Source organism: Hevea brasiliensis, chromosome 10, assembly GCF_030052815.1.
Source record: "Hevea brasiliensis isolate MT/VB/25A 57/8 chromosome 10, ASM3005281v1, whole genome shotgun sequence".
NCBI classification, from domain to species: domain Eukaryota; kingdom Viridiplantae; phylum Streptophyta; class Magnoliopsida; order Malpighiales; family Euphorbiaceae; genus Hevea; species Hevea brasiliensis.
The window spans coordinates 94,838,598-94,853,551 of NC_079502.1; the positions used below are offsets into that span (position 1 = coordinate 94,838,598).

At 33.8% G+C, this 14,954-nt stretch overlaps 1 protein-coding gene across 1 annotated transcript; it reads left to right on the top strand.

The window, feature by feature from the left end:
- The first annotated feature begins 10,182 nt into the window (after positions 1-10,182).
- Positions 10,183-14,954, top strand: LOC110657421 (probable inactive receptor kinase At5g67200). The gene is made up of 2 exons (XM_021814619.2): positions 10,183-11,711; positions 13,790-14,954. Exons 1-2 carry the CDS (start codon positions 10,271-10,273, stop codon positions 14,344-14,346), a joined length of 1,998 nt encoding a protein of 665 aa, XP_021670311.2. The 5' UTR covers positions 10,183-10,270; the 3' UTR covers positions 14,347-14,954.

The following is a 14,954-nucleotide window of genomic DNA, read 5'->3' on the forward strand; positions in this document are numbered from 1 at the left end:
AGGTAATGGTGACAGATCTATGGATGGCAGATGCTGTTTTTAAGTAGGTTAACTTGCAAAGATGGGGCAGCTGAGATCTGCCTTTCTTAAAAGGTAATTTGATTCTATCTGGAATCAACCAGCACCTAAGAAATTGCCATTCCTACTCACCCCTCAGTTTCCAAGGGCTAACCCACCATTTTCCAGACCAACTATAAGCCAGTGGCGGATGACAAATTTTTTTCCATGTCAATATATAAAAAAATAAATAATATTATTATTAAAAAATATAAAAATGTAATGTTAATATCTTATAATTAAACTTAACAAAATCAAATATCTTGAATGCTATATAAAAAAAAATTATATCATTATTAATACTATTAAACATTTAAAAATTACTTATCAATTTATTATATGTATAATTATATAATTTTGTCTTGATAAAATTTATTTTTGAAAAATTATAATAAAATTTTAAAGTAAATAATATTTTAAATGCATAACAATTTTTTTTATCACAATTAATTTTTTTTCTAAATTATGATTTAGTAATTAAATTATGAGGAATCAATTGATCTCATTGTATAGCCTACATCTGCCACTACTATGAGGGTCCATACAAAATGCATGGAATTTTACTTCATAATTTAATCTTGCAAATATAAATAAGATTATAAGATTATTTTTTATTTTAATTAATTTTTTTTTAATCCAATCAGTAATTGCCTAGATGTGTAAGTGTATACAATAAGTCTTCCCTGAATCATGTGTGTACGTTTCTTGTAATTAATTAATGTTGTTTTACTTTACAACTTGTTAAAAATTTTAATAATTATGATTTCTTTTGAGATTAAAAATATTCTTTAAAAAATATTATTTTGCATAATGTTAAAAAAATTAAAAATAGATATATATATATATATCTTCAATGCCTTTTTATCATTTGATTGAACCTCAATTAAATGTAAAAACAGTGCAAAATCTATGTTTCTTTGTAGGAACAAAATGGAGTGCCTCATGGGCTAAAAGCGGATAAATCAACATTTTAACTTGATCATGAAAATCAATTTCATAAACTTCAAATTTTCACAACTTTTTTATGAAGTTAACAAATTCAATTTATGTCATGACCCAACCTATGGGCCGGACCGGCACTAGGACCTGGGCCAGCCTAAAGCCCCCGAGGCCCGTAGTAAGCCTAACTGTTCATTAACCCAACTCTAGGGCCCATTGGGCCCAATTTCAAGAAACCAACTGGACAGAGTCCGGCCATAAAGTGGACCTTTCAACGGGGAGTTTTTGACTCACCCGACCTGTAAACAAAATATATCATCAATTGGGGAGCTCAGCTCACCCTCCACATACTCATATCGGCATAAAAATAAATGGGAGCTCAGCTCCCTCATCCAATCCATCAAACATGCATATAATTTTACAGGTCCACATGACAATTTATATTACAGACCCGAATCATTTAAATATTTCTAACACATGCGGAAATTCTAGGAGTAAATAAAATTACAAAACTATTGATAAACAACCTGCGAAGGAGAAAAGCAGGTTAACCACAATAAAATCCTCCTGTAGCCTGAGAAAAAATATTGAACAGAGTGAGCGTTCGACTTTAGAGTAAAATATCAATTTTAACCATAATCTCTATAACTATCTAGAACTAATGCAACTTGTGGAGTGAAATGCAACAAAGAACTATATTTTCACATCATAACAACAAAAGGTAATTTGAAGCACTCACGCACTGTAACATCAATCATAATATATGGGAGCCGATCCCTATACGACTCTCTTAAATCCAACTTTGGTGCCCGTGAAGAACTCATTTCGGACTTCCACTTAATAACCAAATCGGGGTCCCAAATGAAGAACTCAAGCCGTGTCGACCCCGAAGGACCGGGTCCCAGAGAAGATCTCAAGCCGTGTCTACCCGTCCTATCCATAGTCCACACCACATCACACGCACGTCATCGCACACACACTGCTCCAAATTACCACAACAACATCCATGGCACGCTATGATTATGAATGCAACATAAATCGTGCCTAGAGTTTAACTACATAAATATTTGCATATAAGTGATGCATGGGCATGCTTGAATATATAATAATATCGAAATTACAATTAAAATTAATATTTTACTCACGCACTTGACGGCAATCACCGTGGCGGTGGCGGAGGAAGAAGGTCATTCGGCTCACCGACAATTATATTACAATTATTTAATACAAATGACCCAATACAAATCAAGAAAAGACCCAATACGCCCTAAGTCGTGCGAAAATCTGCAGAGTCTCCCTATACCTAGGACTTACCCAACTCGCAAAGGGATCAAAACACACTTCTATATCCACAATCCATATATCCACAACTCAATCACATCACACACCTCCCGCCCATCAAATCAATCATTCATCACAATATGTAAAATTTCAATTTAGTCCTTATAATTGATCATTTTTGCAAAAAGCGCTCAAATAAGCTCTAAAAATTATAAAACTCGCTTGTGATCCTTAGAAATATTACTAAGCTATTGCAAAAGAATCGTAATTTTCTAAACTACGAATATTTTATGAATTTTTAATCCTATTTAAGCACTAGAAAATTACGAAAAAGCAAGGTTCGGGTTTACCTTTGCCGATTCTGACTTCTAGAACGCGCTCGGGATGTTTGAAAATGGGGGGATAGCCAAAACCTCGGTCCAATTCGGAGACTTTTCCAGAGTGATCTGTCGACCGAAATTCACGATCCGGACAACCGTCGAATTTTCGCGAATCGAGGATACCTTACATCGGCCCAATAAATATTATATAAAAAGTGGGTGTTACATTCTTCCCTTCTCTTGGCAAATTTCTCTCGAAAAGATTTTACACAGCACACAAACATACCGATTACACATAAGGGATACATGTTTTGCTAGAGACAGCATGTCAGTCCTTCCACCGATGAACTTCCACCAAAAATTAACCCACATAACAAATTTTAGGGATCTATTTTGATCTTATTGCCATCCTGGTTGTGTTACCTAACAATCACAGATTTCAAGTTTTCATTGGCAGTTCTCCTTTAAAGACCCGAATCTGGAATGTATTAGAAGAGGATGTTTCTGCGGTTACCTGGATGAACGATCGAAAACCAACAGAACAGCTCTGAAAGGTGGTAGTTAAGCTCCATAAGAACCTCAAAAAGGAAAAATTTAATGAGGTGCCCAAAAAAATCCAAGTTATATATAAAAATTTGCCCATCGTGAGAAATCTTTAATTCCTAATACGCCAAAGTAATCTACATCATCCATCCTGATATTTACTCAATAATATCTTCCGCCATGAAAAATATTTTCAATAAGCCTCTGGACAGTGAACTATTATATCGTTTTGCTTTAAGCAATACTATTTGCAAAGTCGCCCCATTTCATAAATGCGAAAAACTTTACATTTCCGTCTCTTTCATATAGTGTGACACTGGTTTCATCCCTATATCTGTTATATTTTAAATCGGCATTAAAGGCAAACTCATAATTGCTGCATTTTCATCCCTAAGCCTCCAAAATCCAAAATTGCATATATATATATATATATATATATATATATAGATCATTCTCATGTTTGATGTGGAAGTCGCAACGTTCCGAACCGTGCCATTTGGGTGACTTTTGATGAAGATACGTTGCCACCGGCGCGAATCTATTTCTCTATAACCAATTATATGAAGGCTACTTTTTCGAATGATTTTATGTGCATAAACTAATTGAATATCAGTCTTCAAATAATATTCTTCAATTTAGCCATTTAATTACCCATATCGTAATCATATTCTCGATGGTACGAGGCAACTTTGGTTAGTGATCTAATTAATCATTTCCCGGTCCGAATATCCTCCACTTGCAACTTTCCTTGAGAACATTTCCACTTTTTTCATTTCCTCGATAAGTCAAGCACTGACCGTCTCTTTGACTCATATACTCTCTTCATGCCATCAAACTTTTCATTTAATTCTGATTAGCATCCTTCAACAAAATCACCTAATATGGACAATAGATATGGTACCAATGTCTCGTAGGACAGATTTCATACTAAAAACTTGGGGTTCAAATCGAACCAAACTAAAATAAAGCAATTCGGTTCGATTTTTCATTCATTTCAATTTCGTTCGATTTCTTAAATATAGTAATTCAATTAATTCAATTTTGTTAAGTCGGTTCAATTTGAACTGAATACTCAGCCCCAATATTTAGCATTTATAAATTTTATATTTTGTACCTTTACATGTGTTTTAGACCACAAATTACTTATTAAACATGCTGATCATACTATACATAATTTGAAAAAAAAAAAATGCAATCCCCATATGTTTCACTGGTTAATTATATTTTAATTTAAAGAAAATTATATTTAATTGCTCAATACTGAATTTTATAAAGATTAGATTGAGTCAAATTGAAATAAAAGTTTTAATTTGCCTTTAGAGCTAAATCATCATATCCAAATCCTAAGTCAGAACTTGAACCACCAATTATGATCTATCTATTTAAAATTTGTAAATTAAGTTGGAGTAAGTAAGTCTTTATTTTACCTTATAAATTGGTTTAACTAATTTATAAATTATGAAAATAAATTTATTTGTTTGTTTATAATATTTTTTGAATATATAAATTAAAAAAAATTAATATTCTGAAAATAAATTTATCTGTTTATTTATAATATTTTCTGAATATATAAGTTAAAAAAATTAATTTTTTATTTTATTATTTATAAACTAATTTAATCTAAGTAATTTATTATATTATCCTCACTTAATATTTAAATTTTTACCATATATTTTATTTAATATTTTTTTAGCAATTTTAATATTAAATATGTTTATAAGCTATTTTTCACTAAATGCGTTAATCACTTATTAGTCACTTATAAATAATTTAATTAATTATATAATTACTTAAAATTTTAAATATTTATAAATTTATATTAATTTAATACTTATAAGCACTGTAAGCATTATCTAATTCAACCCAATTAATCATTAGATCAATGAATGGCTAGTTGTCATTTTAGATATTTATGATTGATACAAGTTGTCTTCAAATATTCCAATAATATTATAAAACAAAAATTTATCAGATTAGTATCAATTCAACACTTATTCTCATTATCGAAAAATTGTAATTATTTTTAAATGATTTAAACCCTCAATTTAAAAGGATTTCATACATATTTTAAGAATAATCATTATTTTAATGCTTTACAATAAAAAATGAGTTCGGACACTAAATTTTTATTTGTTTCAATGTTTAGATCGATCATTAATAAATTAACTCTTATATGGAAATAATTTGCCATTAAATTGATGATAGTTATTTTATTTAAGATTTATTATGTCTTTTAAAGTTTTTAATGAAAGGTCTATAACTTAATATTTTAAAGTTAATTAATAAAAATATTTTAGATAAATATTCTTTGCAATCTAAAACTTTTTCTATTGAGTTTGATAATGTCAATCCAACTTAGTTGAGTGAGTATTATTTGAATTAATGTTTTATATTTTATTTATTTATTTATTTTAAAATTAATAATTTTTATAATAAATAGAAGATTCTCTCAATATATAATATTTTAATTATTATTTAATTTAATGAATTTTTATAACATAAAAATATTAACAAATTGCTAACAATTAAAAACAATGAACAAATAAAAAAAATTTAGCATTATGACGTTGAATTCTGATTGATTTTTGAATTTCAATTGTGTGCCTGAACAAGCATTTAAAAATATTAGAAGTGAAATAATTTAATATTTGATATTGTGTAATTTCCCGCGAAGTTCGCTCAATAATTTCCCAATCAGAACCGGCGAGCAACAGTATTATACTATTAGTACTGCATGGTGTCACGATGATAATGAGGCAAAGTGTGGACAAAATTTAACTAAGTAATTGCGTGGCGAGCTTTCGGTAGGCAACAATGGCCACAGCTACGTCCATCGGGATCCTTCGGAAAAGTCAAAGAGCCTGTGCCCCTATAATACGAAGGGAAAGATATACTTTATTACCCTGCTAGCAAGAACAAATTACTGATGATATTAAGTGACGTAGATATAACATTGATATGACGTGACATGTTGACATTATATTATATATTTTTGTGTTTTAAATATAAAAAAAAGTGAAAATAAATATCTTAAATTGTAAAAAAAAAATTAAAATCTAAATGTTAAAATTATAAAATTTTTTGAAGCATATAAAAAATAAAGTAAGAGAGAGAGAAAGAAAGAGAAATAAACATAAAGAAAGAAAGGCATAGGAGAGAGAGAGACGATTAGAAAAATAGGAACAGATAGAGACAAGTAGAGAGGCATGGGAAAATCACTTTGACTCTATCTCTTTTCGTATATTTCCTTATCTCTTTTTCTTGCTTTCTTTTTATTTGTCTTTTTTTCTATCTCTACCTCTCTACTCTATTTGTTAATTTTTCTTTATCCTACTCTCTTCTTTAAGTAGAGAGGTATGGGAAAATCACTCTGATTCTATCTCCTTTCATATATTTCCTCGTCTCTCTTTTTTGCTTTCTTTTTATGTCTTTTTCTCTATCTATCTCTACCTCTCTACTCTATTTGTTAATTTTTCTTTATCCTACTCTCTTCTTTTCTTTCTCTCCGATTAATTGAGAAATAAAAAAATTAGGAGAGGAAGAGAGAGGGAGACGGAGACGGAGAGAAAGATAAAGTGAGAGAGAGAAAGAGAAGACAAAGTGACCCTTCTGTGCCTCTTGTCCTTTTTCCTCTCACTGTGTGTGTCTCTCTCTTTCTCCGTATATATATATCTCTCTCTCATGCCTATATATTTTTTTATAGTTTTATGTTTTTAGCATTTAAGGTTTGATTTTTTTTTTGACAATTCAAGATATGTATCCTTACTTTTTTATACTTAGATCTAAAATAAATAATGACATAAAAATTATTGATGTAACACTAATATTAGTACTATTTCATATACTGCACTATATTAGCATATCACTCATCCATGAGCTTCACATCATATCGCGTCATACATGACATGACATCACTATTTTATATTAGCGTCATTTAACACCATTAATAATTTATCTTTAAAGTGCTAACAACTATAAAATTTGTATCTTTAATTATAATAAAATAAAATATATATCTTTAATGCTAAAAGCCTCATAATATAAGATAATATACTTTTCTCTCGTGTACAAGCATCAACTCAACTCAACTAAGCCTTTATCCAAAAAATTTAGGGTCGGCTATATGGATTCGCTTTCTCCACTCTAAACGATTTTGGGTTAAATCCTTAGAATGTGTAATGCTTCTAGGTCATGTTGTACTACTATTCTCCAAGTTAATTTAGGTCTACTCCTTTTTTTCTTTCTATCCTCTAATCTAATGTGCTCTACTTGTCTATTCACATGACCAAATCACCTCAATCTTCCTTCTCTCAACTTATCTTCAATTGGCACCACTCCTACATTTTCTCTAATACTCTCATTACGAACTTTATCTAGTCTAGTATGGCCACTCATCCACCTTAATATTCTTATCTCTACAACTCTTATCTTAGACGCATACAACTCTTTCAGTGTCCAACACTCACTACCATATAACATAGCCGGTCGTATGGCTGTACGGTAAAATTTTCCTTTCAACTTATTGGGAATCTTACGATCACATAAAACTCCCATGGCACGTCTCCACTTCAATCATCCGGCTTTAATCTTATGACTAACATCCTCTTCACATTCCTCATCTACTTGAAGGACTGAGCCTAGATATTTAAAGTGATTACTTTGGGACAGTACCACTCCATTCAAACTAACTCTTTCCCTATCACCAGTTTGGCCTTCACTGAACTTACAATGCATGTATTATGTCTTCGTACTACTTAACTTAAAACCATTTGACTCTAGAGTACTTCTCTAAAGTTATAGCTTTCTATTGACTCCTTCTCGTGTCTCATCTATCAGAACAATATCATCCGCATACATCATGCGCCAAGGAATACTCTCTTGCATATATTTCGTCAATTCATCTAAAACTAATGTAAAAAGGTAAGGGCTTATGGCTGATCCTTGGTGTAATCCAATTGAGATCGGAAAATTTCTTGTGTCCCCTCCCACTGTGCGCACAATAGTAGTTGCTCCTTCATACATATCTTTCAACACTTGTATGTACCTAATAGATACCCTCTTTTGTTCTAACACATTTCATAAGACATCTCTTGGAACACTATCATAAGCCTTCTCCAAATCAATAAAAATCATGTGTAGATTTTTCTTCACATCTCTATATTTCTCCATCAAGCTTCTAATGAGAAAATCGCTTCCATAGTTGAACGACCGGGCACTAAACCAAATTGATTAAGAGAGATAGAAGTATCATGACGTAGTCGATGCTCCACAACTCTCTCCCATAACTTCTTAGTATAGCTCATAAGTTTAATTCTCCTATAATTTGAGTAACTCTGTATGTCTCTCTTATTTTTAAAAATAGGTACTAAAATACTCTTCCTCCATTCATCGGGCATTTTCTTTGAGTTTAGAATCTTATTAAATAATTTAGTTAACCATGCCACTCCTATATCTCCCAAATACTTCCACACTTCAATTGGTATTTCATCGGGTCCACAGGCTTTACCCACTTTTATTCTCTTAAGTGCTTCATTTACTTCTAAGGATCTAATCCTTCTAGTATAATTCACATTATTTTCTATTATTCTATAATCTATATTTACGCTATTACCATTTTGACTATTATTAAAGAGATCATTAAAATAATTTATCCATCTTTCTTTAATGTCCTCATCTTTCACTAGCACTTTTCCTTCTTTATCCTTAATGCACCTAACTTGATTGAGATCTTGACATTTCCTTTCTCTCATCCTTGCTAATCTATAAATATCTTTCTCCCCTTCTTTAGTTCCAAGTTTCTCATATAACTTTTCTTTGGCCTCTTTCTTTGCTATATTGTACTGTTCATATGTCTCATTATTATCACATTTAGGTAATTTCTTATACCATTCCCTTTTTCTCTTCACTGACTTTTGTACTTCCTCATTCCACCACCATCTCTCTTTTGAGGGTGGTCCATATTCTTTAGACTCTCAAAGTACTTTTCTAGTTACTTCTCTAATATTTGATGCTATCTGTATCCACATATCATTGGCCTCCATATCCAGCTCATTTTTGAACTTCACTTGCTTTACTCATTTGAACTCCCACCACTTTGTTCGAGTTACACTATTTCTTCTGACCTTACTTGAATTGTTCCTAAACTTGACATCCAAGACTAACAACCGATGTTGACTTGTTAAAGCCTCTCCTGGAATGACATTGCAATCTTTGCATAGAGCTCTATTTGTCTTCCTAATTAAGAGGAAGTCGATTTGACTTCTATGTTGCCCACTTTTAAAAGTCACTAAATGTGACTAAACGTTTATATACAAGCATTAATGCAGAGATATCACGGGCACTAATATCAACATCATGTCATATACTGCACTATATTAGCATATCATTCATACATGAGCTCTACATTATATCTCGTCATATTTGACGTCACATCACTATTTTATGTCAGTGTCATTTATCACCATTAACAATTTATATTTAAAGTGCAAACAACTTTAAAATTTTCATCTTTAATTATAATAAAATAAAATATATATCTTTAATGCTAAAAGCCTCATAATATAAGATAATATACTTTTCTCTCGTGTATAAGTATTAATGCAGAGATATCACGGGCATCAAATATATTATTAGTACACTAACTTATATTATATAAGAAATTTCAATTAATAAAATTTTATTTTTATTAATCAAAATTTAGTTATGATAAAAAAAATTTTAAAACATATTATATAAAATTGATTAAAAAATATGTCCTTAAAATTATTTAGAAAAAGTTTTATATGTAAAAACTAAGTCAAAATAAGTTTGATTGTAAATATAAAAAATTATTTCTTTTAAATATAAAAATTCCACATAATTATTAAAAAATTATATAGTGTTGAATTTTTTAAAAAATCATATAATTGTACATTATATTTTTATATTATGGGTATCAGATACTGTATTGTTGCAGTTTCTGCCATACACCTCCATTTCCATTACTGACACCCGCAGACACTCACGCCCCTCAAAAAAGCCAATCAAAATTCTTCATCCTTCCCCACTCCCACGTGACTTCTTCATTTCCACTAGCAACTTCAAAAGCCAGCTGCTCCCCACACTCCACCCGCCACTTTGTCCTCTCTCAAATGCAAATGCTTCTCCTCCTTCACTTCCTCCTCGTCGCCGTTGCCGCCGCTGCAACTCCCTCCCTGTCCCAGACCACAACCTACCTCCTCCCGCCCGACGCCGTTTCTCTGCTTTCCTTCAAGTCCAAGGCCGACTTGGACAATAAGCTTCTCTATACTCTCAACGAGCGCTTCGACTACTGCGAATGGCAAGGCGTCAAGTGTGTGCAGGGCCGCGTAGTTCGCTTCGTCCTCCAAGGTTTCTCTCTCCGTGGCACCTTCGCTCCCAACACTCTCTCCCGTCTCGACCAGCTTCGAGTCCTCAGTCTTCAGAACAACTCTCTCTCCGGTCCCTTTCCCGATCTCTCCCCTCTCCTTAACTTGAAATCCCTCTTTTTGGGCCACAATTCCTTCTCTGGATCTTTTCCTCCTTCTATTTTGTTGCTTCATAGGCTCAATGTTCTTGATCTTTCTTACAATAATCTCACCGGTCACATTCCGGTTCAGTTGTCTGCTCTCGACCGGCTTAGTTCTCTTCGGTTAGAGCGGAATCACTTCAATGGTTCGCTCCCGCCATTGAACCAGTCTTTTCTCATTTTTTTCAATGTTTCCGGGAATAATCTCACGGGGCCAATTCCTGTCACTTCTACTCTTTCCAAGTTTGATACGTCGTCGTTTTCCCTCAACCCGGATCTCTGTGGTGAGATTATCAACAAGGCATGTACTAGGACGCGCTCTCCGTTTTTTGATTCTCCGTCATCATCCAATGCCACCTCGCCGACGGCAACTCTGGGCCAGAGCGCGCAGGCGGAAGGCGGTGTTGGAGTGGTGGTTTTATCTCCGCCATCGCCGCAGAAGCACAAGAGAACTACTGCTATTTTGGGTTTTGCTGTTGGTGTTTCGGTGTTGATAGTGTCTCTTTTATGTATCTTTTTTGTTCTGCTCAAGAAACAGAGCAAACAAGCAAATTCGCAGGAAAAACAGTTGGCGGCAACAACATCTGCAACCGAGGCTGCGAATTCGATTCATACAAACTCGACAGGGGACGCTCAAGCTTTTAGAGAATATGGCGAAGCAATAGTAAATTCGGAAACGAGAGGAATTGAAGTACAACAAATGAGAAGAGCGGAGAAGAGTGGTATTTTGGTGTTCTGTGGAGGGAACACACAGATATACACATTGGAGCAGCTTATGAGAGCTTCCGCGGAGTTGCTGGGGAGGGGTTCTATAGGGACTACGTATAAGGCTGTGCTAGATAATCACCTGATAGTGACGGTAAAGAGGCTTGATGCGAGTAAGACTGCCATTACGAGTAGTGTTGCGTTTGAAGGGCATATGGAAGCCGTGGGTGGGCTTCGCCACCCGAACTTGGTGCCGATCATGGCATACTTCCAGGCCAAGGGAGAGAGGCTCGTTATATATGATTATCAACCCAATGGCAGCCTCTTCAATCTCATTCACGGTATACATTATTGAACCCCAACATATGATATTGTGAATTTTTAGCATTATTTTTGCTTTTGTTAATTTGTGGGTGAATTACTACATTGCTGTCCGAGTTGATACCATGTCTCCCTTAATTTAGGTTAGTGATATTTATACTCTGCCTAAGTTATTGCAACATTATCTATTTCATGGCGAAAATTAAAAGATACCAGTAAGATTAGAGGTTTTTTTTTTTTTTTGAGATTTATTATATATTTGTATATGAATTGAGTAAGAGTTGTTCAAGACGTCAATAATTATGATGGATACAACACATTGAAAGGGATATGTTTGCTTTTTTTTTTTTTTTTTTTTATACTAAAGGGATTTGTTTGCTATTACAATCAAGGATTGATTCATTGGAGTTTGGAACTGTATCCTATATCGCAATCAATGCATGAACCACATGTCATGTGTCACATGGATGATGGACCTACAGAATTATCCAGTATGACCCCACTTGGCTTATCACAATTTCTAATGTGCTGTTTTCGTGGCTAGCGCATAGGTGTGCTGTGTGTGGATCTGTGGTGTTCTTTTTCATAATCAATTAATCACATCAAGTTACGGCGATTGTAACGTTTTCTGTTAACTATGCCGACAATCACGGTGCTATTTTCAAGATAAACAGCAATTAGAAAAAAGAAAAATGATGGACAACAATCAAGGTGTTGACCGTGACTCTGGTGAAATTGTGTACATGTTTGTCTTGGTATTAATATTATTGTTTAAGAGAATCCTAATGCATGCTTATGGACAAATCTTGCAACATGGCAATGCAGAAACTGAGTTGGGTCTTATTGTGTTGCTGACTCACTTTACATGTACTTGTTGCATTATTTTTTTAAAAAAATTTTTGAAACTTAAATGAAGATTTCCTTGCTATGGCAAAGAGACATCAGTCCAAAAAATACCTCCAGATCCAGATTATTTGGATGGTTAGTTATCTGGATTTGAATGTGTTTCAAATGAGTGGTTGATATTTTATCAAAAATCAGGTTTAGAATTTTAGGATTGGATAATGAAAGCTCAATTATTGATTTTGAATTCAATTACTGGGATTATATAAAAGTAATAGGTATACATAACTTTAGGAGGATTTCAATCTTAGTTGTCGATATGGGGGACAAATTATTTACATTCTGAGCACAGCCCTCCAACTGATGAACTAACTAAATTCAAGATATGCTCAATGGTAATGTGAAAGCTTGATATGCTCCAATGCCGTAGGATCAACTAGTTAAATGTCACTATTGTCTCCAAACCTCTCTCTTTTCGTGTGACTATGAAAATCTTGGTGTTTCTTTCTTTCTCTCTTTTCTTGTGTATGTGCTTACTCCTATTGAAACTCAAATTTGAGATTCATCATCAGCCCATTCCAGAGCTAAAGCGATCAATTTTATGTGTTTAATTATTTGTATATTAAAGTTAGTCTTGAGTATTTGCACCTTGACAAACACTAAAAGTTCATTTGTGCATGATTTGAGAATAGTAGATTGTTTAACTCTAGTTGAGTTAGCATGATTTGATTTACTCTGCACAAAGTACGTGTAGCTGGATGTATGAGCTTTGGCTACATGAAAGGTTACTCAAACAAAAAACTATTGGGGAAATAGTTGCTTGTTATATTGCTAGTGGTGATTTCAGAAAATTCATTCACTTAATGGCTGATATATTTGATTATCCTGATAAATGAAAGAACCAGATAAACTATGATCACCGTTTGGGTCCTTATCCTTTCTTGATCTTCCCTATTTTGAAGTTTTCTTGAGGATGTTTGCCCAGTTGTGAATTATATTGTTTCTATCCTAAAAGCTTGATCAAGTAACAGAGATTATAAAGGGGCTTGGTTGTAGTGTTTGTCTCCTGGATTCCTCTTTGAAATTGATGCCTATGCATGGTTTGATTTATTACCCAATCCCTTCAATGCTTTCATCCTATGTTATACATGCATGCCTTGTCATGGAACAAATGATTCTTCATCTTTTTCATTCTTGGCAACTGCCATCACATTGCTTATCACTTGTTGCTTATAACTTATTTAAATGCGGACAGGTTCAAGATCCACTAGAGCGAAGCCTCTTCATTGGACATCATGCTTAAAGATAGCAGAAGATGTGGCCCAGGGTCTTGCATATATCCACCAAGCATCGAAACTGGTTCATGGCAACCTGAAATCTTCCAACATTCTCCTTGGAGCTGATTTTGAGGCCTGTATCACAGACTATTGCCTTGCCGCCCTTGCAGACGCATCTACTGAAGATCCTGATTCCACAGCATGCAAAGCACCTGAGATCCGCAAGTCTAGCCATCGAGCCACTGCCAAAACTGATGTGTATGCATTTGGTGTGCTATTACTCGAGCTTTTGACTGGTAAACATCCATCACACCATCCATTCCTTGCACCCGCTGATATGTTGGACTGGGTCAGAGCAGTTAGGGAAGATGATGGTGCAGAAGATAACCAATTAGGAATGCTTACTGAAGTTGCCAGTGTTTGTAGCTTGACTTCTCCAGAACAAAGACCGGCAATGTGGCAAGTGTTGAAGATGATACATGAAATAAAGGAAAGTGCCATGGTAGAGGATAATACAGCTGCTGGATATTCATAGTTCTCTGTTGTGTACATTTACAAGATTGGATGCATGGAACAAACTGCGAACTCGGCCGCTTCAAACCATAGCTTTGGGAGGTAGGTTTCTAAAATTATTTATATGATCTAATGGAACTCTAGGAAGCTACAGGAACGCCAGTCAGATGTCACCTTTAAATGGAGGATAAATCGTGATTTTGTAAAGATTCTACTATTCTTTCCGTGGAGTGTTATCATTTTGATCGCTTGCCAAATGGACCTTTGATGGTTAAGAAATCAACTCCTTCTATATTTGGGTTTTCATTCTTTAAAGCAGAATTGGCAAGCAATTTCCATTTTCAACAAGGAGTAACATGAAGTTCATCCGTTTTGCTCCAGAACAGAAACACACATGGAGAGGTAGATCTTTTAGTGGTAGCATTAAGGTATTACAAATTGTATGGTTAAGATGGTGTTGGAGATGGTGGTGTAGCAAGTAATAGGAGGAAGACGATGAAAGATACAGCAGATTTGTTTTTGCAGGCCTGATGTCGAGTTTGTACTGTTTGAGTTCAGTCAGCAGATTGCTCTCCTTTGTAGCTTGGACTTATGTTTTGGACCTTGTAGTGGATTTGACCATCTGCTTCA

Coding starts and splice junctions, on each gene's coding strand:
- LOC110657421 (XM_021814619.2), top strand. CDS start 10,271: ATGCAAATGCTTCTCCTCCTTCACTTCCTCCTCGTCGCCGTTGCCGCC. Junction 11,712..13,789: donor CCTCTTCAATCTCATTCACG/GTATACATTATT, acceptor AAATGCGGACAG/GTTCAAGATCCACTAGAGCG.